This window comes from Pezoporus flaviventris, unplaced genomic scaffold, assembly GCF_033815535.1.
Source record: "Pezoporus flaviventris isolate CSIRO_AGI_PZ_B2104156 unplaced genomic scaffold, CSIRO_AGI_Pfla_v1 ptg000213l, whole genome shotgun sequence".
NCBI classification, from domain to species: Eukaryota; Metazoa; Chordata; class Aves; order Psittaciformes; family Psittacidae; genus Pezoporus; species Pezoporus flaviventris.
This window is the reverse complement of record NW_026892761.1, coordinates 1168976-1186476: the sequence shown is the minus strand read 5'-3', so window position 1 is coordinate 1186476 and position 17501 is coordinate 1168976. Positions and strand designations below refer to the sequence as shown.

General features: G+C 64.1%; 2 protein-coding genes across 3 annotated transcripts; one reads left to right on the top strand and one right to left on the bottom strand.

Moving 5' to 3' along the window:
* Positions 1-85: 85 nt before the first annotated feature.
* On the top strand, positions 86-8171 carry TBC1D20 (TBC1 domain family member 20). Of its 2 annotated transcripts, none has more exons than XM_061441282.1 (8): positions 86-174; positions 2079-2264; positions 3027-3107; positions 4314-4500; positions 5132-5233; positions 5809-5950; positions 7096-7280; positions 7913-8171. In XM_061441282.1, exons 1-8 carry the CDS (start codon positions 132-134, stop codon positions 8166-8168), a joined length of 1182 nt encoding a protein of 393 aa, XP_061297266.1. In that variant the 5' UTR covers positions 86-131; the 3' UTR covers positions 8169-8171. The 2 variants fall into 2 exon arrangements, with proteins under 2 accessions (XP_061297266.1, XP_061297267.1); XM_061441283.1 differs by lacking the exon at positions 86-174 and adding an exon at positions 1327-1401.
* Positions 8172-14381: 6210 nt separating this feature from the next.
* SOX12 (SRY-box transcription factor 12) lies at positions 14382-16444 on the bottom strand. The gene is made up of 2 exons (XM_061441292.1): positions 15316-16444; positions 14382-15230 (listed from the first exon to the last, which is right to left on the bottom strand). Exon 1 carries the CDS (start codon positions 16181-16183, stop codon positions 15332-15334), a length of 852 nt encoding a protein of 283 aa, XP_061297276.1. The 5' UTR covers positions 16184-16444; the 3' UTR covers positions 14382-15230; positions 15316-15331.
* Between the last annotated feature and the right edge of the window lie 1057 nt (positions 16445-17501).

Here is a 17501-nt window from a genome sequence, read left to right as displayed (position 1 = left end):
GGGGTGTCGTGACGTCCCGCCCGCGCGCCGCCGGCGGAGGGGTGGAGGGGGGGCGGGAGGGGAGCGGAGCGGACGGCACCGGGAGCGCGGAGCCCCGGCCCGGCCCGGCATGCGCCGCAGCGCCCGGGAACATGGCCCGGCGGAGCCCGCCGCGCAACGGGGTCGGCGGTCACGGTAAGGACCGGGCCGGGCCGGGCCTGGGGGGCGCCGGATCCTCTGAGGTGGGCGGGGATTAGAGCGCCCCCTGACGGCGGGGCGGAACTCGGAGCCGCCGCGGCGGGGATTACCGGTACCGGTACCGGGGAGGGTTCAAGCGAAGGGGCCGGGTCTGGGCCCACCCCCTGCGGGACCGGCTCTCGCCGCAGGAGCGGGGCCTTGAGCTCTCCGGCTTCACTGCCCGGGTCCGCCCGCCGCGGCAGTAACCGGGGAGGGCTCTGCTGGCCCGGCCCCGCCAAGCCTCGCTCCGTGCCCGCGGCTGCGCCCCGGGCGCTGTGCTCGGGGCTGGCGGTGGGAGCCGCTCCCGGCGCGGTTTGGCTGCAGGATGAGCCCGGGCGCAGTTACGGTGCTGTGGGTCCCCGGTGAGCCCGATGCCGTGAGTCCAGGTTGTGGGTGCCCAGGGCAGGGTCTGCAGTACCCCTGTGTCCAGCGCAGCCATCGCCCTGTGCGGGTCTGACCCCGGTAAATCCCGGGCTGCTCCCCAGTAAAGCTCAGACCAGGAGCCCCCGGTTCCTGCTCCTTCCTTCGCGCTGTTCCCCGAGCGCTTTGTGTGTGGCCGGGAGGAGCTCCCGCAGCTCTGCTCCTCCTTACTTACCGTACCCGGGGCAGGGAGCAGGGGCCGGCTGCTGTTCCCTGCACATAACTTGCACAAGGGGTGGGGAAGGAGAGGAGAGAAGAGGAAACCGCGGTCGCTGCGGGAGGGTTTGGTGCTTTGACGTTACCGGGACTCGGAGCCCGGCGGAGCTGGCGCAGGTTTCCTCCCAAAAGGGTGCTTAGAGGGGGGGCAGTGGCTGCTGGTGGCCTCCCCGCTGTCCGAGCAGCCGGACGTGCTCTGCCCGGACACATTCCTGAAGGCGGGAATTCCAGCCGGGAGCGGGGAGCAGCGCCGGGACAACGGCGGTGCCACGTGGGCAGGGAGCGAACAGCTGCTTCCCCATCGGGATCCTTTGAGTTCCTCCCATGCAAACCCGGTTCGGACACGTCCTGATGGAACGAATCCCGATCGGGTCCCCACAGTAGCTGGATCTGTTGGGAAAGCCTTTAAGTGAAGGAGGCGCTGGGGGCCTCATCCTGCGCTCCGGCCCCGCGGCTGCTTGGCGGAAACTCCTCCCTGGTGTGGGGCAGCGGGGACAGGTACCGGGATGCAGTGGGAAGTGGTGTCCCCAGGAAGCGCTCTCGAGTCCTGTAAGTGCGTTTAACCCGTTTGAAGGCAGAGCACTGTGTGATACTCCTTCCCCTGCCTTCCTTGTTCCCTTCCCTGTGTGTGTTCCATCCCCTATCTGCCCCGTGTGCTCCACAAACGGTGGTGGTGGTGGTTTCACACTGGCCCAGTGTGTTCCTGTGCTCGTGATTCCCTACCTCTGGTTTAATTCAGTCCCTTCCTGTGCCCGTTGGGCTCGGTGGAAGTGCTCAGACTCCTCCCCAGGCCGCTGCCGGTGGGAGCTGCAGCCTGGACTCAGCAGGAACACAAAGTCCTGGCCTTAGCAAACACTTGACGCTGGAGCTGGAGGCTGCATCAGGGAGCAAACAGTTGCAGGTGGCTTCGCACGGCTGTCACCGTCCCGCACGGAGCCGTGATCCCCCGGGAACACGGGGCAGAGGGATCCCTTGGGCACTGTGCTGAGAGGAGCAGGAGCTGCCTCCCGCAGTGGGACCAGTGGGGATGTTCTGTGAGCTGTGCGGAGCCTGAGGAGATGGGGGCCTTGAGCTGGTGGGTTGGCGCTGACGGGGCCTGTGCTCACTGTCCTGTGCCATCTCCCCTGTGAGTGTGTGTGGCATCGCCATGAGTGGGTTTTGCCCCCTCACGCTGTGGGTTGCAGCCCCTCCCTGCCCCAGCATCCCTCTCTGTGACCCTCCTGCAGACTTTGATGACAAGAAGAAAAGGAAAGTGGCGGAGATCTACCAGGCCCTCAACAGTGACCCCATCGACGTGGCCACGCTCCGGCGGATGGCGATCAGCGAGGGGGGGCTCCTGACCGACGAGATCCGCTGCAAAGTGTGGCCGAAGCTGCTCAGTGTGAACACAGACGACCTGCCCCCCCTCCCAGGTACAGCACCCAGCTCTGAGCCCCAGGGCATCCACAGGCGCTGGCCCAGGGCTGGGTTTGTCGGCTTGGCTCGGTGTGGGGCTGTTGAGACGGGTGGTGGTTGATGAACTGCTCTTCCTGGTCTCAGAGCTGGGCATGCCCTGCTGCTGTGGGGGGGTGCTTTGGGTTGCACAGTTAAAACTGTGGAACAGGGATGTTTCCAGGAGTGCTGTGTTTGAAGACCACACCTCCCTCTGGAAGGGGACTGCTTTGCACAAGGGCCTGTAGGAGCAGGACAAGGGGGAGTTGGCTTTGAACTGAAGGAGGGGAGACTGAGCTGAGCTCTCAGGCAGAAGCTCTTCCCTGTGAGGGTGCTGAGGCGCTGGCACAGGGTGCCCAGAGAAGCTGTGGCTGCCCCATCCCTGGCAGTGTTCGAGGCCAGGTTGGACACAGGGGCTTGGAGCAAGCTGCTCCAGTGGAAGGGGTCCCTGCCCGTGGCAGGGGTTGGAGCTGGAGGAGCTTTAAGGTCCCTCCCAACTTAAACCAGTCTGGGATTCTCTCATTCTACAGTTAACAATCTCATTTCCCCACACTGAAGTTTGTTAATGTCTGAACACAGCAGCAAAAGTGAGGGGCCAGGGCTGGAGTGTGACACATGAAAAGGGGGCCATGCCATGGGATGCTGTGTGTGTGTGTGTGCAGCCTCATCCTCCTGCCTCCTGCAGGGCCTCTCCCACCTCTCTTCCTGGTACGGTGTTAACCATATTCCTCTTTTCCTCACAGGCAAGGAACTGCGGAAGGACAATAAGGATTACCAGCAAGTGCTCCTGGACGTGCGGCGATCCCTGCGCCGGTTCCCACCAGGTGAGGGGGGATTCTCCTCTGGCCTCTCTGGGGGTGAGCTCTGTGCTATGGGGCTCCCCCAACTCAGACCTCACTCGGGGGGTGTCGCAGGTGGTGACACTCCAAGAGCCTGGCTCTAGAAAGCTAGAGCTTACAGCAGCTTCTCCGTGCAGCAAAGCCACTCTGAGCTCTCAGCTCCCTTCAGCTGGGTCTGATGTGACTTCCCCTGTGCCCCCCACTGCACATGGAACAGTTGTCGGCCCCTCTCCTGCCAGGAGCGGGGTGAGGTTTGCATTGATGGAGTGCTTGAGAAGCAGCCTGTTTGCTGTGGTTCATTTTAGAGCCTGCTCTGGCCCAGGGAGGGGGAAAGCAGCGTTGTCAGCGGTTGGAACCGTTTCCGGTGTTCAACAGCCTCCAAATTGGGTTCATGCACCAGATTTAGGAGGGCTCTGAACCTTTAGAAGCAAAACGCGTTGCAGTTGTTCAGTTCTGCTGCGTGGCTGGTGCCTTGTTGTGCTATTTATAAAGCATTTCATCCCCAGCTCTGCAGAGCAGTCGTTATTTCTGGCCAGAACCTGCTTCCCCCTTCTGCTGCCTTTGTGTGAGTGAGCACTTGATTCACCCTGATTCCCTTTGCAGAGCGGATGCCCCGTTCCTGATGGGTCTGATCACACTGAGTGGCAGCCTCCGGCCTATTTTTAGATACATCAGTGAAGCAGGGGAACTTTGTCACTGCAGGATCTCCACTGGGACCTGCTGCTTGGCCTTTGGGTGTTTTGTCTGTGGACAGGGATTGCCGGAAACCAGCTGCAGCTGCGGGCACAGGAGCAATGTTTTTCCTGTCCCTCAACCCGTGGTGTTAGCAGGGACTGATGTGGAGCTGTGGTGGGTGCTGCTCTGAGGCTGTTGACACAGTTTCTCTGAAGCTGGGTCCTGTTTCATCTTTGTAGAACCTCTGGGAAATTAAAAATGATTGCAGCGTGCTCAGTGCTGGGTGTGCAGCACCATCCTGCACAGCTCTGTGCACAGCAGTAAACTGCTTGGACACAGGGGCTTGCAGCAGCGAGGTGTCCCTGCCCATGGCAGGGGGTTGGAACTGGATGATCCTAAGGTCTCTTCCAACCCAAACCATTCCTTCACTGCTGCTCACACAGGCCCGTGTCCTGCCAGGCTCAGGGCACAGATCCATGTGCAGCAGCGACTCAATGTCCGGTGCTGTTCCCACAGGAATGCCGGATGACCAGCGGGAAGGGTTGCAGGAGGAGCTCATCGATATCATCCTGCACGTCCTGAAGCGCAACCCGCAGCTGCACTACTACCAGGGCTACCACGACATCGTGGTCACCTTCCTCCTGGTGGTGGGGGACCAGCTGGCCACGGCACTGGTGGAGAAGCTCTCGACGCATCATCTCAGGTACGTTGGGGGGCCTCAGCTGGAGGAGAGGAGCTGCATGGGTGTCCCAAGCTGTGGGAACACAGCACAGACAGAGCTGGCCTGGAAGGGGGAGCCTTGGGTTAAGGCCATACCCAGAGGGGTGCTGTGGGGAGCAGTGTGACCACACGTGGCTTGGCAGGAGCCGTGCTCTGGGGAAGGGCTCATTGAAGGCTGCCAGGTAATTGGTGGCATCTCTTGAAGCTGCAAAGCCAGCTCCCTGCATTGTGCACAGCTCTGTGGCCTCTGCTGCCAGGGCCTGGCTGTGCCTCCCTATCAGCCTTACACAGCCCTGGGCAGTGTGGTCTGCACCAGCAGTGGCCTGAGCCCCACAGCCTGTTTGTGCACTGAAACGAGCCCAAGCCTTCAGCTGGGTTCTGTTTTGGAGGGGGTTCTCCCTCCTTTCCCAGGCAGGGAGTTGGGGTTTGGGTGCTGGGAAGGGTTTACAGATCAGGTAGGATGGAGCCTGTCCCAGGTGGACACAATTCCCTGGGGCTGGGGCCACCCTGTCAGGAAAGCTGCAAGTGCATTTCTTTACCTTCTGGCTGCCTCCCTGGAGGCAGAGCTCACTGATGTGGTTGCTTGATGAAGCTTCTTCTCCATCTTCCCTCAGGGATTTTATGGACCCAACGATGGATAATACCAAGCACATTTTAAATTACCTGATGCCCATCATAGACCAGGTGAACCCTAAGGTGCATGACTTCATGCAGAGGTACGCAGACGTTCCCTCAACACAGGTGTGTCAACTGCAGCCCCAGAGCCAACAGTGACAGCCCAAAGCCACGCGTCCCCTGATTCTGAGCACACCCGCTCCTGTGCTGCCTCTCTTGAGGGCTTTTAGGTGGTGCCATCTTCACCCCGGTGCTCTGCAGTCCTTACGGGGAAAGCTGGGGGTTTGTGGCTGGGATCATACAGAGCTGCCACCACCACTTCAGGAGCCCAGGGTTTTGGCTGGTGTCACCTTGCTGCGGTTTGTTGCTCTTTTTGGGGGTAATTCCCAGGATTTGGGGAATTAGGGCCCCACAGGTATGGACTGGGCAGATTGAAACAGAAGCAGGAAAGTAAGGGGGGAGGTTCAGTCCAAGGTCCTTCCCTGGGCCGGTGCCTCTGTTAGGTTTCGTGGCCGAGATGTTCCTGGGTCCCAGGCAGGATTACAACTGGCAGGTGTTAGTGAAGCCTTTAGGGTGGAAAGGAGCCTGCAGGACTGGCCCTGCCAGGCGTGGGGCTGCAGTGCAGGGCTCCCCAGGAGCACCTCAGCCGGGCTGACGGCTCTTTGTCTCTGTGCAGCGCGGAGGTGGGCACCATCTTTGCTCTCAGCTGGTTGATCACCTGGTTCGGGCACGTCCTGTCCGACTTCAGGCACGTGGTGCGATTATACGACTTCTTCCTGGCCTGTCATCCCCTGATGCCCATTTACTTCGCTGCTGTGGTAGGTGCTGCCTGGAATGGCAGGGGAGGAAGTGGACTGCGGTGAGGTGGTGGTGGTTTGGGGCTGGCAAACCCAGTGCTGCTCCTGTCCCCTGCTCTGCAGAGCCCCCCGAGGCCAGTGATGTCCTTGGCAATGGCAGGGGGGATGCAGGAGAGCTCGGGCTGGCCTGAATGTGTCCAGATGTACAGCCTGGTCCAGCTCAGGGCTGTGGGGGCAGCAGGAGCTGGTGGTTTTCTTTGCTTTCATGTGCTGGCCCTGCTGCTGGGCGCTTGCTGGGGCATCTGGCTGGCTGTGTACAGCCCTGTGCTGTGCTGCCCTTTCTCCTTATGGGGATCCAAATAGATCTCTCTTTGAGCCCAGAAAGGGGCTATCAAAAGGAGCGTGACCAGCAGGTCGAAGGAGGTGATCCTGCCCCTCTGCTCTGCTCTCATGAGACCTCACCTGGAGCATTGTGTGCAGTTCTGGTGTCCTCAACATAAAAAGGACATGGAACTGTTGGAACAAGTCCAGAGGAGGCCACGAGGATGCTCAGGGGCTGGAGCACCTCCTGTATGGAGACAGGCTGAGGAAGTTGGGGCTGTTCAGCCTGGAGAAGAGAAGCTGCGTGGAGACCTCAGAGCAGCTTCCAGTACCTGAAGGGGGCCTATAGGGATGGTGGGGAGGGACTCTTCATTAGGGACTGTAGTGACAGGACAAGGGGTAACGGGTTCAAACTGAAACAGGGGAAGTTTAGATTGGATCTAAGGAGGAAATTCTTTCCTGTGAGGGTGCTGAGGCACTGGAATGGGTTGTCCAGGGAGGCTGTGAATGCTCCATCCCTGGCAGTGTTCAAGGCCACGTTGGACGAAGCCTTGGGTGAGATGGTTTAGTGTGAGGTGTCCCTGGCCATGGCAGGGGTTGGAACTGGATGATCTTAAGGTCCTTTCCAACCCGAACTATTCTGTGATTCTACGATCACGGCCTCAGCCTTGAGAAGAGTTTGGCATTGCTCTTCCCAGACAGGGAACGCTTCACTGCCACATGGCCCTGTGAGGAAGGGCAGCTCTTCCAGCTGGAAGTGAAGTGTTTTGTGGCTCGGAAGTGAGTGCCAGCGGGTGACAGGGCCTCGTCCCCCCTGCCCTCAGAGCTCTCTCTGCTCCCTGCAGATCGTGCTGTACCGCGAGCAGGAAGTGCTGGACTGCGAGTGTGACATGGCCTCTGTGCACCACCTCCTGTCCCAGATCCCACAGGACCTTCCCTACGAGACCCTCATCAGCAGAGCCGGGGACCTCTTTGTCCAGTTCCCCCCCTCCGAACTGGCCCGGGAGGCAGCCCAGCAGCAGGTGGAGCGGTGAGTGCTGCCCCTGGCTTCGCTCCATCCCCTCCCTGGGTCTTGCTTCCTCATGAAGATCGTCCCCTCTTGGAGCACTGGGTGCAGCTCTGGTGTCCTCAGCGTAAGGAGGACATGGAGCTGTTGGAGCAAGTCCAGAGGAGGCCACAAGGATGCTCAGGGGCTGAAGCACCTCTCGTAAGGAGACAGGCTGAGAACATTGGGGCTGTTCAGCCTGGAGAAGAGAAGCTGCGTGAAGACCTCAGAGCAGCTTCCAGTGTCTGAAGGGGGCTACAGGGATGCTGGGGAGGGACTCTTCATCTGGGATATGGGGTGATGGGTTTAAACTGAAACAGGGGAAGTTCAGGTTGGAGATAAGGCAGAAGCTCTTCCCTGTGAGGGTGCTGAGGCGCTGGCACAGGGTGCCCAGAGAAGCTGTGGCTGCCCCATCCCTGGCAGTGCTCAAGGCCAGGTTGGACACAGGGGCTTGGAGCAAGCTGCTCCAGTGGAAGGGGTCCCTGGATGGAACTGGATGCGCTTTAAGGTCCCTTCCACCCCAACCCATTCCATGGTTCTGTGATCTCCCTGTGGCAGGAGGCGGGTCCCGAGGACGAGCTGGGGCCACTCCTTGACCCCGGTTTCTTCTCTTGCAGAACCGCGGCTTCCACGTTTAAGGACTTTGAGTTGGCCTCGGTGCAGCAGAGACCCGACACGGTGCTGCGGCAGCGCTTCCGGGAGCGCCTGCGCGCGGAGGACAGGACAGAATCCATCCTGGCAAAGCCCAGGACCAACCGCTTGGTCAAGCTGGCTGTGATGGGGCTGACGGTGGCGCTGGGAGCCGCTGCCCTGGCCGTGGTGAAGAGCGCCCTGGAGTGGGCCCCCAAGTTTGAGCTGCAGATCTTCCCCTGACGCCCTGGCCCCGCGCCGCTGCCGCACGCACCGGGTGCTGCTTGGCGTGAGGACCTGGCTGGAAATGACCTGTGCAGCGATGGGGTTTTATCATTGCTGCCTCCGGGGACGCTTTTGGCCTTTGCAACGGAGACCGAGGGGAGCCAGTCCAGCAGGATTGGACCCCACTTGGATGCTCGCCTTGTTCTCTGCTCCCCGGGCAGGGCTGAGCACACAGGCACTGCCAGCACCTCGTGAGGAAGCGGAGTTTGGAGGAGTCTGGCTCTTCAGGCTGCACCCAGGTGACTGTTGAGCAGAGAGCTGGGTGGGGGCTATCCCCAAACGATCCCTGTGGGGTAATTAGGTGGGAGCAAGGGCAGATCCGTGCCTGGAGCAGAATCTCACTTGGCTGGGGGGGGGGGAGGGAGTTGTTACACTCCTGAGGAGCCAGGCAGCCCTGAGCTCTGCATCACTCCTGTCTGCGGGCTGCCAGTGGCCCCACGGTCCAGCCCTTTCCTATGGGCAACCTCTGAGCAGAGCCAGCCCTTTCCCAGTGCCCTGCCGTGAGGTTCTCTCCAGCGTGAACGTTCCCTGTTCTGTTTCCTCATCTCTGCAGCCTGTTGGCAGGAGAGAAGGGCCAGGGCCAGGCGCACACTGGGGTGGCCCCGGGGAGCCCGGCTGCCCCTCACTGGGGCTCCATCGCTGGCCACAGTGGGGGTGAGCAAGGGGAGACCCGAGCGTCGCACACGCTGCCAGAGGTGTGTGCCGTCATGTGCCTGATCACCTCACCACGAGTCTTAGCAGCACCACGAGCACCCGTTGCAGGCTTCTCTTACAGCTCCGGGAGCGGGTTTGAGCGCAGAGAAAGGCTTTTTCCACCCTGTGAGCCCCTTTGCACGCATCAGAGTCATGGCCACGGGAAACCTGGGAGAAACCTCCCCCAGGAGCTGCTCACGCTTCAGAGCAACACAAGGGAGGGAGTTTCCCAGTCAGGCCCCCTCCCCACCAGGCACAGCTCCTGCCTCCCCTCCAGCCCCATTCACAGCCCCAGCACTCCCTCCCCTCCCAGCTAAGCAGCACCCCCTCCACCCAGCTCAGTGTCCCACTGAGCCAAAGCCAGGCCCTGCTCCATGCCTCTACCTCTCCCTGAGCTGCTCAACCTCCCACAAGTGCCCTTACCTGTCCCTCTGCTCCCCCCCTGCTCCCCTGCCGTTGCTGCGTGGTGCCCAGTGCCCTGCCCAGGGGCTGCACCCCTGCAAACAGGCGTTGGTTGAAGAGTTTGGGATAGGAAGCTCATTCCCTGCATGTCCCAACCCTGTGCTGGGGTTCTGTGAGCGCCTCGGGGCAGGTCTGGTTTGCCCTGTGGGCTTTCACCCTCGGCGGGGCTGTGCCTTTGTGACCATCAGGGTGGCCGCAGGGTGCACGGGCTCTCCTCATGTGGTTCCATTGAGCTCTGAGCAGAGGAGTTTCCTTTGCAGGCTGCATCGGGAGCAGGTGGATGTGCTCTGGCCCAGGCAGGATGGGCCCCGAGGCCCATTCCTGCTGCTGCTCCCTCACTCCAGGGCTCCGTGTGCCCACGGTGGGAGCCGGGGGCTGCTCTCAGAGCTCCCTCCCCACCAGCACCCCCAGGGCAGCAGCGTGTGGGGCAGAGCACGGGGCTTTAGCACTTTAGCAACTCGTGGGGCAGGAGAGACTGTGGTGCCCTGGGGGTGCTGCTGGGGTCCCAGGGCCCCTCTGTGCACTCCCCAGCACCCCAAAGGAGGGGATGCTGGAGCCCCCCCGGCTCTCTGCCCGCCATGCACTTTAGTTGTTGCGTTGTCCCCGGGGAGGAAGGGGCTGGAGGAGATGCTTCGGGTGTTTCAGTTCCTCTGTACCAAGACTTCACATCCCCCTGTCCATGCGGGTTTGTACAAAGCCCACCCTGTACAATAAACTGTTACTGACACCTATCCTGCCCCCCCGTGCTCCTGGCACCCTGTGACCCAGAGCTGGTGCATCCCTGTGGCCCCGCAGTGCAGCCGGATGGGGTTGAGCTGCCTGCAGGTCCCTGGAGCTGCTCCAGGCTCTTCCCGAGCACCCGTGGCTGAATTGGGACTCAGTGCATTGAAGAGCATGGAAGCATCACCTTTATTGACCCCAAAAGAGTGGGAACAGGGGCTGTGTGCCCGTGTCCCCCTGCTGCTGTTGTGTGGATGGACCACGGCTGCGTTTGGCATCTCTTCCTCCCCATCCTCCTTGAGGAGCCGCTCCCAACGCTGGGAAGCATCACTTGGCCTTGGCAGAGCAGAGCGGCTGTGGGACGCGATGGGACACCACCTCTCCCACAAGGACTGTACCAGAGCCAGTGCTAATGATGGGGATGGGTCCTTGCCCCCCACATCTGGAAGGTAAGAGACCCCCCCACCCCAACCCCTTCCCCTGCCTCACGCTGGGCTCATGGCTGCACTCTGGCTCACGGCTGGGTGTTGGGTTTAGGTATCATAGGGAGGGCAAAGGGACCCCAGTACCCACCAACCCCTCCTGCAGCCATAGCACCCTAGGGTGCAGGGGCGGGGACCCTGCTGTGTGCACCCCCATGCAGGGGGCATTGCCTGTTTTGGGGACCACCAAGAGGGACTCCAAGAGCTGCCCCCTCAGACCCCCACCAGGGCTCTGTCTTGGCCACCAGGACCCAGCCAGAGCCACATCCTGGGGGTGGCAGACCAAGGGCATCACTGCCCTCATCCCGGTGGGGCTCCCACACGTGATGGAGGAAGGAAACCCCCCGGCACCACCGGGACGTGCCCGTCCTGAGGCGCGTCCAGACCCGCACGGCCCCGCCGCCAGGATCGGGCCCCACATCAGGCCACCCGCAGCCACCCAATCGGCGGCCATGGGGAAGGAGGAGCAGGGTTGGGGGGGGAGCCGAGGGGCCGCCGCCGTTCAGGGATGCGGGGACACGGCCACCACGTCCCCTCCTGCGCCTGCCCCGCGTGGGGAAGTGCCAGCCCGGAGGAGGGCGGTTGGGGACCGGGACCCTTTCGGTGCTGCCGCGGCGCTGAACAAAGCCCTGCACTGGGGAGGCCCTGCAGGGGGATGCGCTGCTCGTGCCCTGGCTGTGCCTGGACCTGGGGACGTTTGTCACCGCCTCCATGGACCATCAAGGTGGTTCTTGGATGCGGGGGTCCGGGGGGGGCCAGCCTGGTGCTGACACCGTTTGGTGGGGAGGGGCTGCCCACCCCAGTGCATCCCTGGTGCTGGTGCCTCCTGCCCCGGGTTGCCCTCACCCTGCATCCCCCCCAAGTGTCCCCACATGGGCTCACCCTGCCCGCACCCCTGCCTGCTCCCTGCTTACCTCTGGGAGGGCAGAGGCCTTAGAGCATCCTTCTCTTTTCCAGGTCTCTCTACTATCCTTGTGTCCAGAGGGATCCATGGCATCATCCCCGGCTTCAGCACAGCCCTGGCACTGTCCTTGTCCTTGGGACGGGGGGGGGCTGTGCTGGACAGATGCTGCCGATGGGATGCTGTGTGCACCCACCGCGTGGCTCAGAGCCAGGCCGGTGCTGGTGTGGGCATGGGCCTGTGTGAGCCACACCGGGCACCAGCCTGTGCCGAGGGCAGGAGGCAGCAGCGATGGATCGTGGTCAGAGCGGACCCACCAACCGCCTGCTCTGGGTGGTGACCCTGGGCAGGAGCCCGGTGCCACGGCCAGGGGCTGCTGTGAGCCGGTGCTGGGGCATCGCTGTCCCCGTGGCTTTGGGACTGGTGCTGGGTGCTGGGCCCCGCGTGGCTGTGCAGCCATCCCCCACCCTGGTCCCCAGCATCACCCGGGTGCAGGGCGGTGGTACCCAGGGATGCTCGAGGCTCCCCTGTTGCCATGGTAACAACTATGGGCGGGGCGGGGGGATGCAGTGATGCAAGCAGCGTGTGCCCCCGTGGCCCCCCCTCCCTCCCGGGCCCTCCTGCAGGGCTGGATTAACACCCGACCCCCCATAGGCTGAGCCAAGAACCCCCCCCCGGGGGCTATAGGGCTGTGTGTGCCCAGAGCAGGCACAGCACATGCGTGTGCAGCCGTGCACAGAGCACATACATGTGCACGCATCCCCGTGTGCTGTGCAGCCACACACATGCACGGGTGCACACACGCGTTGCACACCAAGCGGGTGCTTACACGCATGTAGGGAGATGCACACGCATGCATACACGTGTGTGCACACACACCCTGGGGTTGATGAGGGTGAACCTGCCCCAGGGGATGATCCCTGGGGAGCCCACGGGACCTGGGGCTCAGGGTGGGAGCTGGATGGTGGCCACTGGGAGCGCCTCATCCCTCTGGGAACCGCATCCTCCCCCGGGGACCCTGCATCCCCCCCTCTCCCGTCCCGGGGGTGCCGCAGGAGGAGCCGCAGCCGCGGGGCTCAGACCAACACACTTTATTCCATAGTCACAACAGCCAGGATAACCGGGAGCCGAGCTGGGCAGAGCCGGGGCTGCCCTCGGCTGAAATCCCGTTTCTCCAAGACAACAGCTACAGGTTCCTTCACTACCACGAACACGACAAAGGTGACCCCGAGCGCTGGCGCCCGTGCGGAGGCTGCGCCGGGGCCCCACCGGCTCCGGGAGCCCCCCGGCCCGCTCGGCCGCCGCCGGGGCGGCTCCTTCCTGAGAGAGGTTTGGTTTCTTCTTATTATTAATGCTTATCACTGTTCATTATCACCGTGATTCGCTTTGTCTCTGGTGGCGGCGGCTGTCGCAGGCGCGAGTGCCGGGCAGCACCGGGCAGCGGGGAGGAGGGCGCAGCGGGAGGGGGCCGCACGCTGGGGGGGTCTCTAAGCACTACAACCACACGGCACAGACAATCCACCACTGTCCACGACGGTTCTCCCCTGACAAAGACACCCAGCGAGGCTCGAGGAGGGGGCAAGGACCGGGAGGGGATGGGATGGGATGGGGACGAAGCGGATGCTGTTGTGCTTGTGGCCGGGGCTGGGGTAGGGGGGGGGTTGAGCCCCGGCTCTTGGCTCTGGTTCTGGTGCTGACCCAGAACCTGCTCCTGAGGAAACGTTTCGCCTGATAGTCCGTGGAGGGAGCGCCCGGCCCACGGGTGATGCTCGGCACGGAGGGACCCCAACAGGACCAGGAGATGCAGCCCCGGCAAAGCAAGCGAGTGATGAGAGACCCTCACCGCGGCCTCAGGCCCTGCCGGTACTTGGGGGCTTTGGCTTCCCCATGGACGGGGATGGAGGGCGGGATGCTCCGACGCGGGGCGGCCGCGTGCCCTGAGAAGGCACCGAGGTGCTGGTCGAGATCTGTGCACATTGGGGAGCCCCCATGGGGCCCCCGAACCCGGCTCATGCAGGGATGGGGCTCGGGGTGCTCCTGGTATGGGGCTGCCCAGGGGGTGGGAAGGCAGAGCCCCCCCCCCCCCCCCCGGCTACGGCATCACGGCTGGCCCGGCACTGATTTGGCTTTTCCATGTGGGGGGATCTGGGTCCGGTAGGGAACGGCCCGGGAGGAGGGAAGCAGGGATGGGGACACGCTCTATACGGGGAACACGTGTGTGATGCGTGACACCCGCCTGGCACCCCAGGCTGGCACCGCACCGGGGCTACGGGAACACGGCGCGAACGCAATGCCGACACACACAGAGCTACCGCTACACACCGACACATCTACCATGCTGGGGGGACTGCGGGGACCCCAAGGCCGCCCGGGAGGGGGGACATGGAGCATCCCTGTGAAGGGACCTGTGCCAGGGCATCAGGGCAGGTCCCTGCTCTGAGCTGCACTGTGGGGCGCCAGGACCCTGGGGGGGGGGGGGGAGGGTGATGCCCTTCCCATGGTCATGGCAGCCCCATAGCAATGGGCAGCCTGTGACTGGAGGAGCTGCAGCCTCTAAACAGGGATGCAGAGACCCTGGTACCCTGGGAAGGGTCAAAGGGGCGCTGGCATCCCCAGAGACTCAAGGCAATGGGGGACTTGAGAGGCTGCTTCTAGCAGAGGTCCCCACTGAGCCCTGTGCAGCTCCTCCGGGCACTGCTGGCCATGGCCATGTCCCCAGGGCTGGCACTTGGGGTGCCCGGGTTCCTCCCCAGCCCCACACACAGAGCACAGCCCTAACCCACAGCTGCAGCAGCCGAGCTGGTGCTGCAGCCACAGCCACGTGCTCCCGGCAGCGGGAGGAGGTGGCTCAGTGCAGGAAGGAGCCATTAGGAAAAGCAAAGACAAACCTGGCCGGAGGAGCCGTTCCTGCCGGGATGCCTTTGCTCTCGTGGTGCCATGTGGAGGAAGCCCCATGCTGGAGCATCACCCACGGCACTGGCATCGGCTGCTGCTGCTCTGGGCCCTGTTCGGGTGGTGGCTTAAGGCAGAATTCCAGCAGCATTCCCTCTGCCACGTTGGCACCATCGCTCGCTGCAGCCGAGCACAGTGGGACTCGCTCCACCGGCCAAAGCGAGCCAGAGCGGAGCGTGTCCTGCATGGGCATCGGCTCCGAGGCCGGAATGGGGGCTGGCTGCCTTAGGAAGGGCTGGTTCCAGCTGGAATTCAGGGTGGCTCCGGGCACAGCCTCCTCCGCACAACCGCCCGGCGAGAGGAACAACACAACCTCCCGCACCACGTGCGCATCACGTGCGCCCAACTTCGCTCTTCCCAAAGCGAGCGGCCGGGAGCGTGCGATCCCGTGGGATACGGAACCCCCACAGCCGGGGACGCCCAGGGAATGGGGTGCCGGGCAGGGAGGGTTCGGTGGGGCTCTGCCTCCATCCATCCATCCCCGGGGGCTGCGTCAGGGAGGAGGAAATTGAAGCCGTGCTTGAAACGTGGTCAAAAAGCAGACGGAATCGGCCATTCCCCAAGGGATGGGGAGGATGGGATGGGCGCCGAGGGCCGGTGTGGGCGCTCCGGCTGCTGGAGAGTGGGAGGGAATGGCTACTGGGGATGGGAGCAGCCATGGGAAGGGGCCGGGCCCTGGCAATGGAACCCCGATGAGAGGTGAGCAGCCACACGCCCGGGCTGGACGGGCAGATGAGGAGCGGGTGTGTGCTGGGGGTGGGTGAGCGGGAGCTCTGCCTTCCAGCGCCTTCAAGGCAAAATCCCTGATTCCTGCATGTAAACAGCTGGTTTCGGTTCTTATTTTATCGATATGACCTGATCGTGGGGGGAGCAAAACAAGAAACGGGGGTGTTACCTGCAGAGCGCGGGACTCAGTAGGTAAAGACCAAGTCCGAGATGCTGGACATGAGCCAGTCCCCCGCTATCATCTCCGTCACCTCGGGCGTGCAATAGTCCGGGAACTCGAAGTGCGAGGAGCCTCCCCGCGGGAAGAGGTCGTGGTCCTTGTCCAGGACGGACCAGTCCAGGGCAGCGCCGGTGGCACCGGGAGGAGCCCGCCCCGGCACGACCCCCAGCGCCTCCTCCTCCTCCTCCTCCTCCGGCTCCTCATCGGAGGAGCTGAAGGAGGAGGGAGGGGACGCGGCCGACATAGGAGAGGGGGACCCGCTCTGCGGGGAGCTCCCCGGCGCGGGGCTGGGGGGCGCGGGGGGCTCCTGGGCGCCGGGTGCCGCGGGGCTGTCCTCGGGGGGCAGCTCCGGTGCGGGCTCCGGTGGCTCCACCGCGGGCTTGCTGGGCTGCCTGCGGCCGGCGGAGACGCGGCCCAGCACCGAGGGCTTGATCTTCACCGGGAGCCGCGGGCGGGACGCGCCGGTGCCCACTTTGCCCTTTTTCCGCGGGCGGTACTTGTAGTCGGGGTAATCGGCCATGTGCTTGAGGCGCAGGCGCTCGGCCTCCTTCACAAAGGGGATCTTCTCGGAGTCGTGCAGGAGCTGCCAGCGCCGGCCGAGGCGCTTGGAGATCTCGGCGTTGTGCATGTCGGGCCACTGGTCCATGATCTTGCGGCGCTCGTGCTGGGACCACACCATGAAGGCGTTCATCGGCCGCTTGATGTGCCCGCTCGGGGTCTTGCACCACGCGGGTTCGGCATCGCGGGAGGGCAGCGGGGCGCAGGGCTCCCGCCGAGCCTCCGCGCCCCGGCCCCGCGCCCCGCGCTGCTGCACCATGCCGGGCCCCGGGACCCCCCCGCCGCCGCCTTCTCCTCCTCCTCCTCCTCCTCTTCCTCCCCGCCCGCCGCCGCCGCCGCCTCCCCGCCCGCCGCTACGCGCCGCGCCGCGCCGCCCCCATTGTGCGGAGCGGGCGGCGGCGGCAGGGCGGGGCGCCGGGGGCCGCACCGGGGCCCGGGGGCTCACGGCGGAGGCGGCTCCGCCGGGGCGGCGGCTGCTGAGATGCTCCGGGAGGGCCCCGAGCCGGGCCGGCGGTTTTCGGCTTAGGGATGCTCGGCAGCGGTGCGGTCCAGGGATGCTTTGTACCGGTCCGGGGATGCTCAGGGAGGCTCTATACCAGCCCAAGGATGTTCTACCGGTCAAAGGATGCTCCTCGCAGCCCCAGGGATGCTCTGCACCGGTTCGAGGATGCTCCGGGATGTTCCGCCCCGCCCTGGTGATGGTTCCCCGGTGAAGTCTGTGGATGCTCCCATCGGGGACGCTGCGGCGGGTCCGAGCCAGGGGGTGCTCGGGGGCGGTGCGGGCAGCCCGGGAGCCACACGCCCCCTGGTGCCGCTCTTATAGCCGGCGCCGCTCCGCCCCCGGTAAACACCGCCGCGCCGGTTCTGTCAATGGGAGGCACCGCCTCCCCCCGGCCCATTGGCCGCGGGGCGGGGGGGAAATCCAGCCCCGCCAATGGGCGCCCTCCGGAGCGGGGTTGCTGGAGAGAATGGCAGGGCGGCACGCCCCGGTGCCCCCCGGTGCCCCCCGGTACTGCCGGTAACGCAGCCCGGCAACGCCCGGTGCCCCTCTGGAGCAGCACCCCCGCTACCATCACATGAGCATCCAGCTACCCCGGCCTGGGCACCCGTGCCCTCCGGTACCCTCCTGGGTTTGCTCCAGCTACTGCCAATACCCGCTGCTCCCCCGGTGCCTCCCACACCCGTGTGTGCGTATCCCCGGTGCCCCCACACCTCCCGGGCGCTGCATCCCGGCCCCTGCATCCCGGCCCGGACACTCTCAGCATCCCCCGGGTCGCTGCTTTAGACTCCACCACTGCCGGTCCACGGGGCTCAACCCCGGTACCCCCGGCCAGGGTCATTCCCATAGGGGCTCATGGCGTGGGAAGGCCGCTGCCTTCACGGGCACCTCCCCGGGGCGGCGGCACTGGCACTGGCACCGGGAGGATGCGGATGAGGATGAGGATGAGGATGCGGATGAGGATGAGGATGAGGATGAGGATGAGGATGAGGATGCAGATGAGGATGAGGATGCGGATGAGGATGCAGATGAGGATGAGGATGAGGATGAGGATGAGGATGCAGATGAGGATGCAGAT

Coding starts and splice junctions, on each gene's coding strand:
- TBC1D20 (XM_061441282.1), top strand. CDS start 132: ATGGCCCGGCGGAGCCCGCCGCGCAACGGGGTCGGCGGTCACG. Junction 2,265..3,026: donor CGACCTGCCCCCCCTCCCAG/GTACAGCACCCA, acceptor TTTTCCTCACAG/GCAAGGAACTGCGGAAGGAC. Junction 7,281..7,912: donor GCCCAGCAGCAGGTGGAGCG/GTGAGTGCTGCC, acceptor CTTCTCTTGCAG/AACCGCGGCTTCCACGTTTA.
- SOX12 (XM_061441292.1), bottom strand. CDS start 16,183: ATGGTGCAGCAGCGCGGGGCGCGGGGCCGGGGCGCGGAGGCTCGGCGG.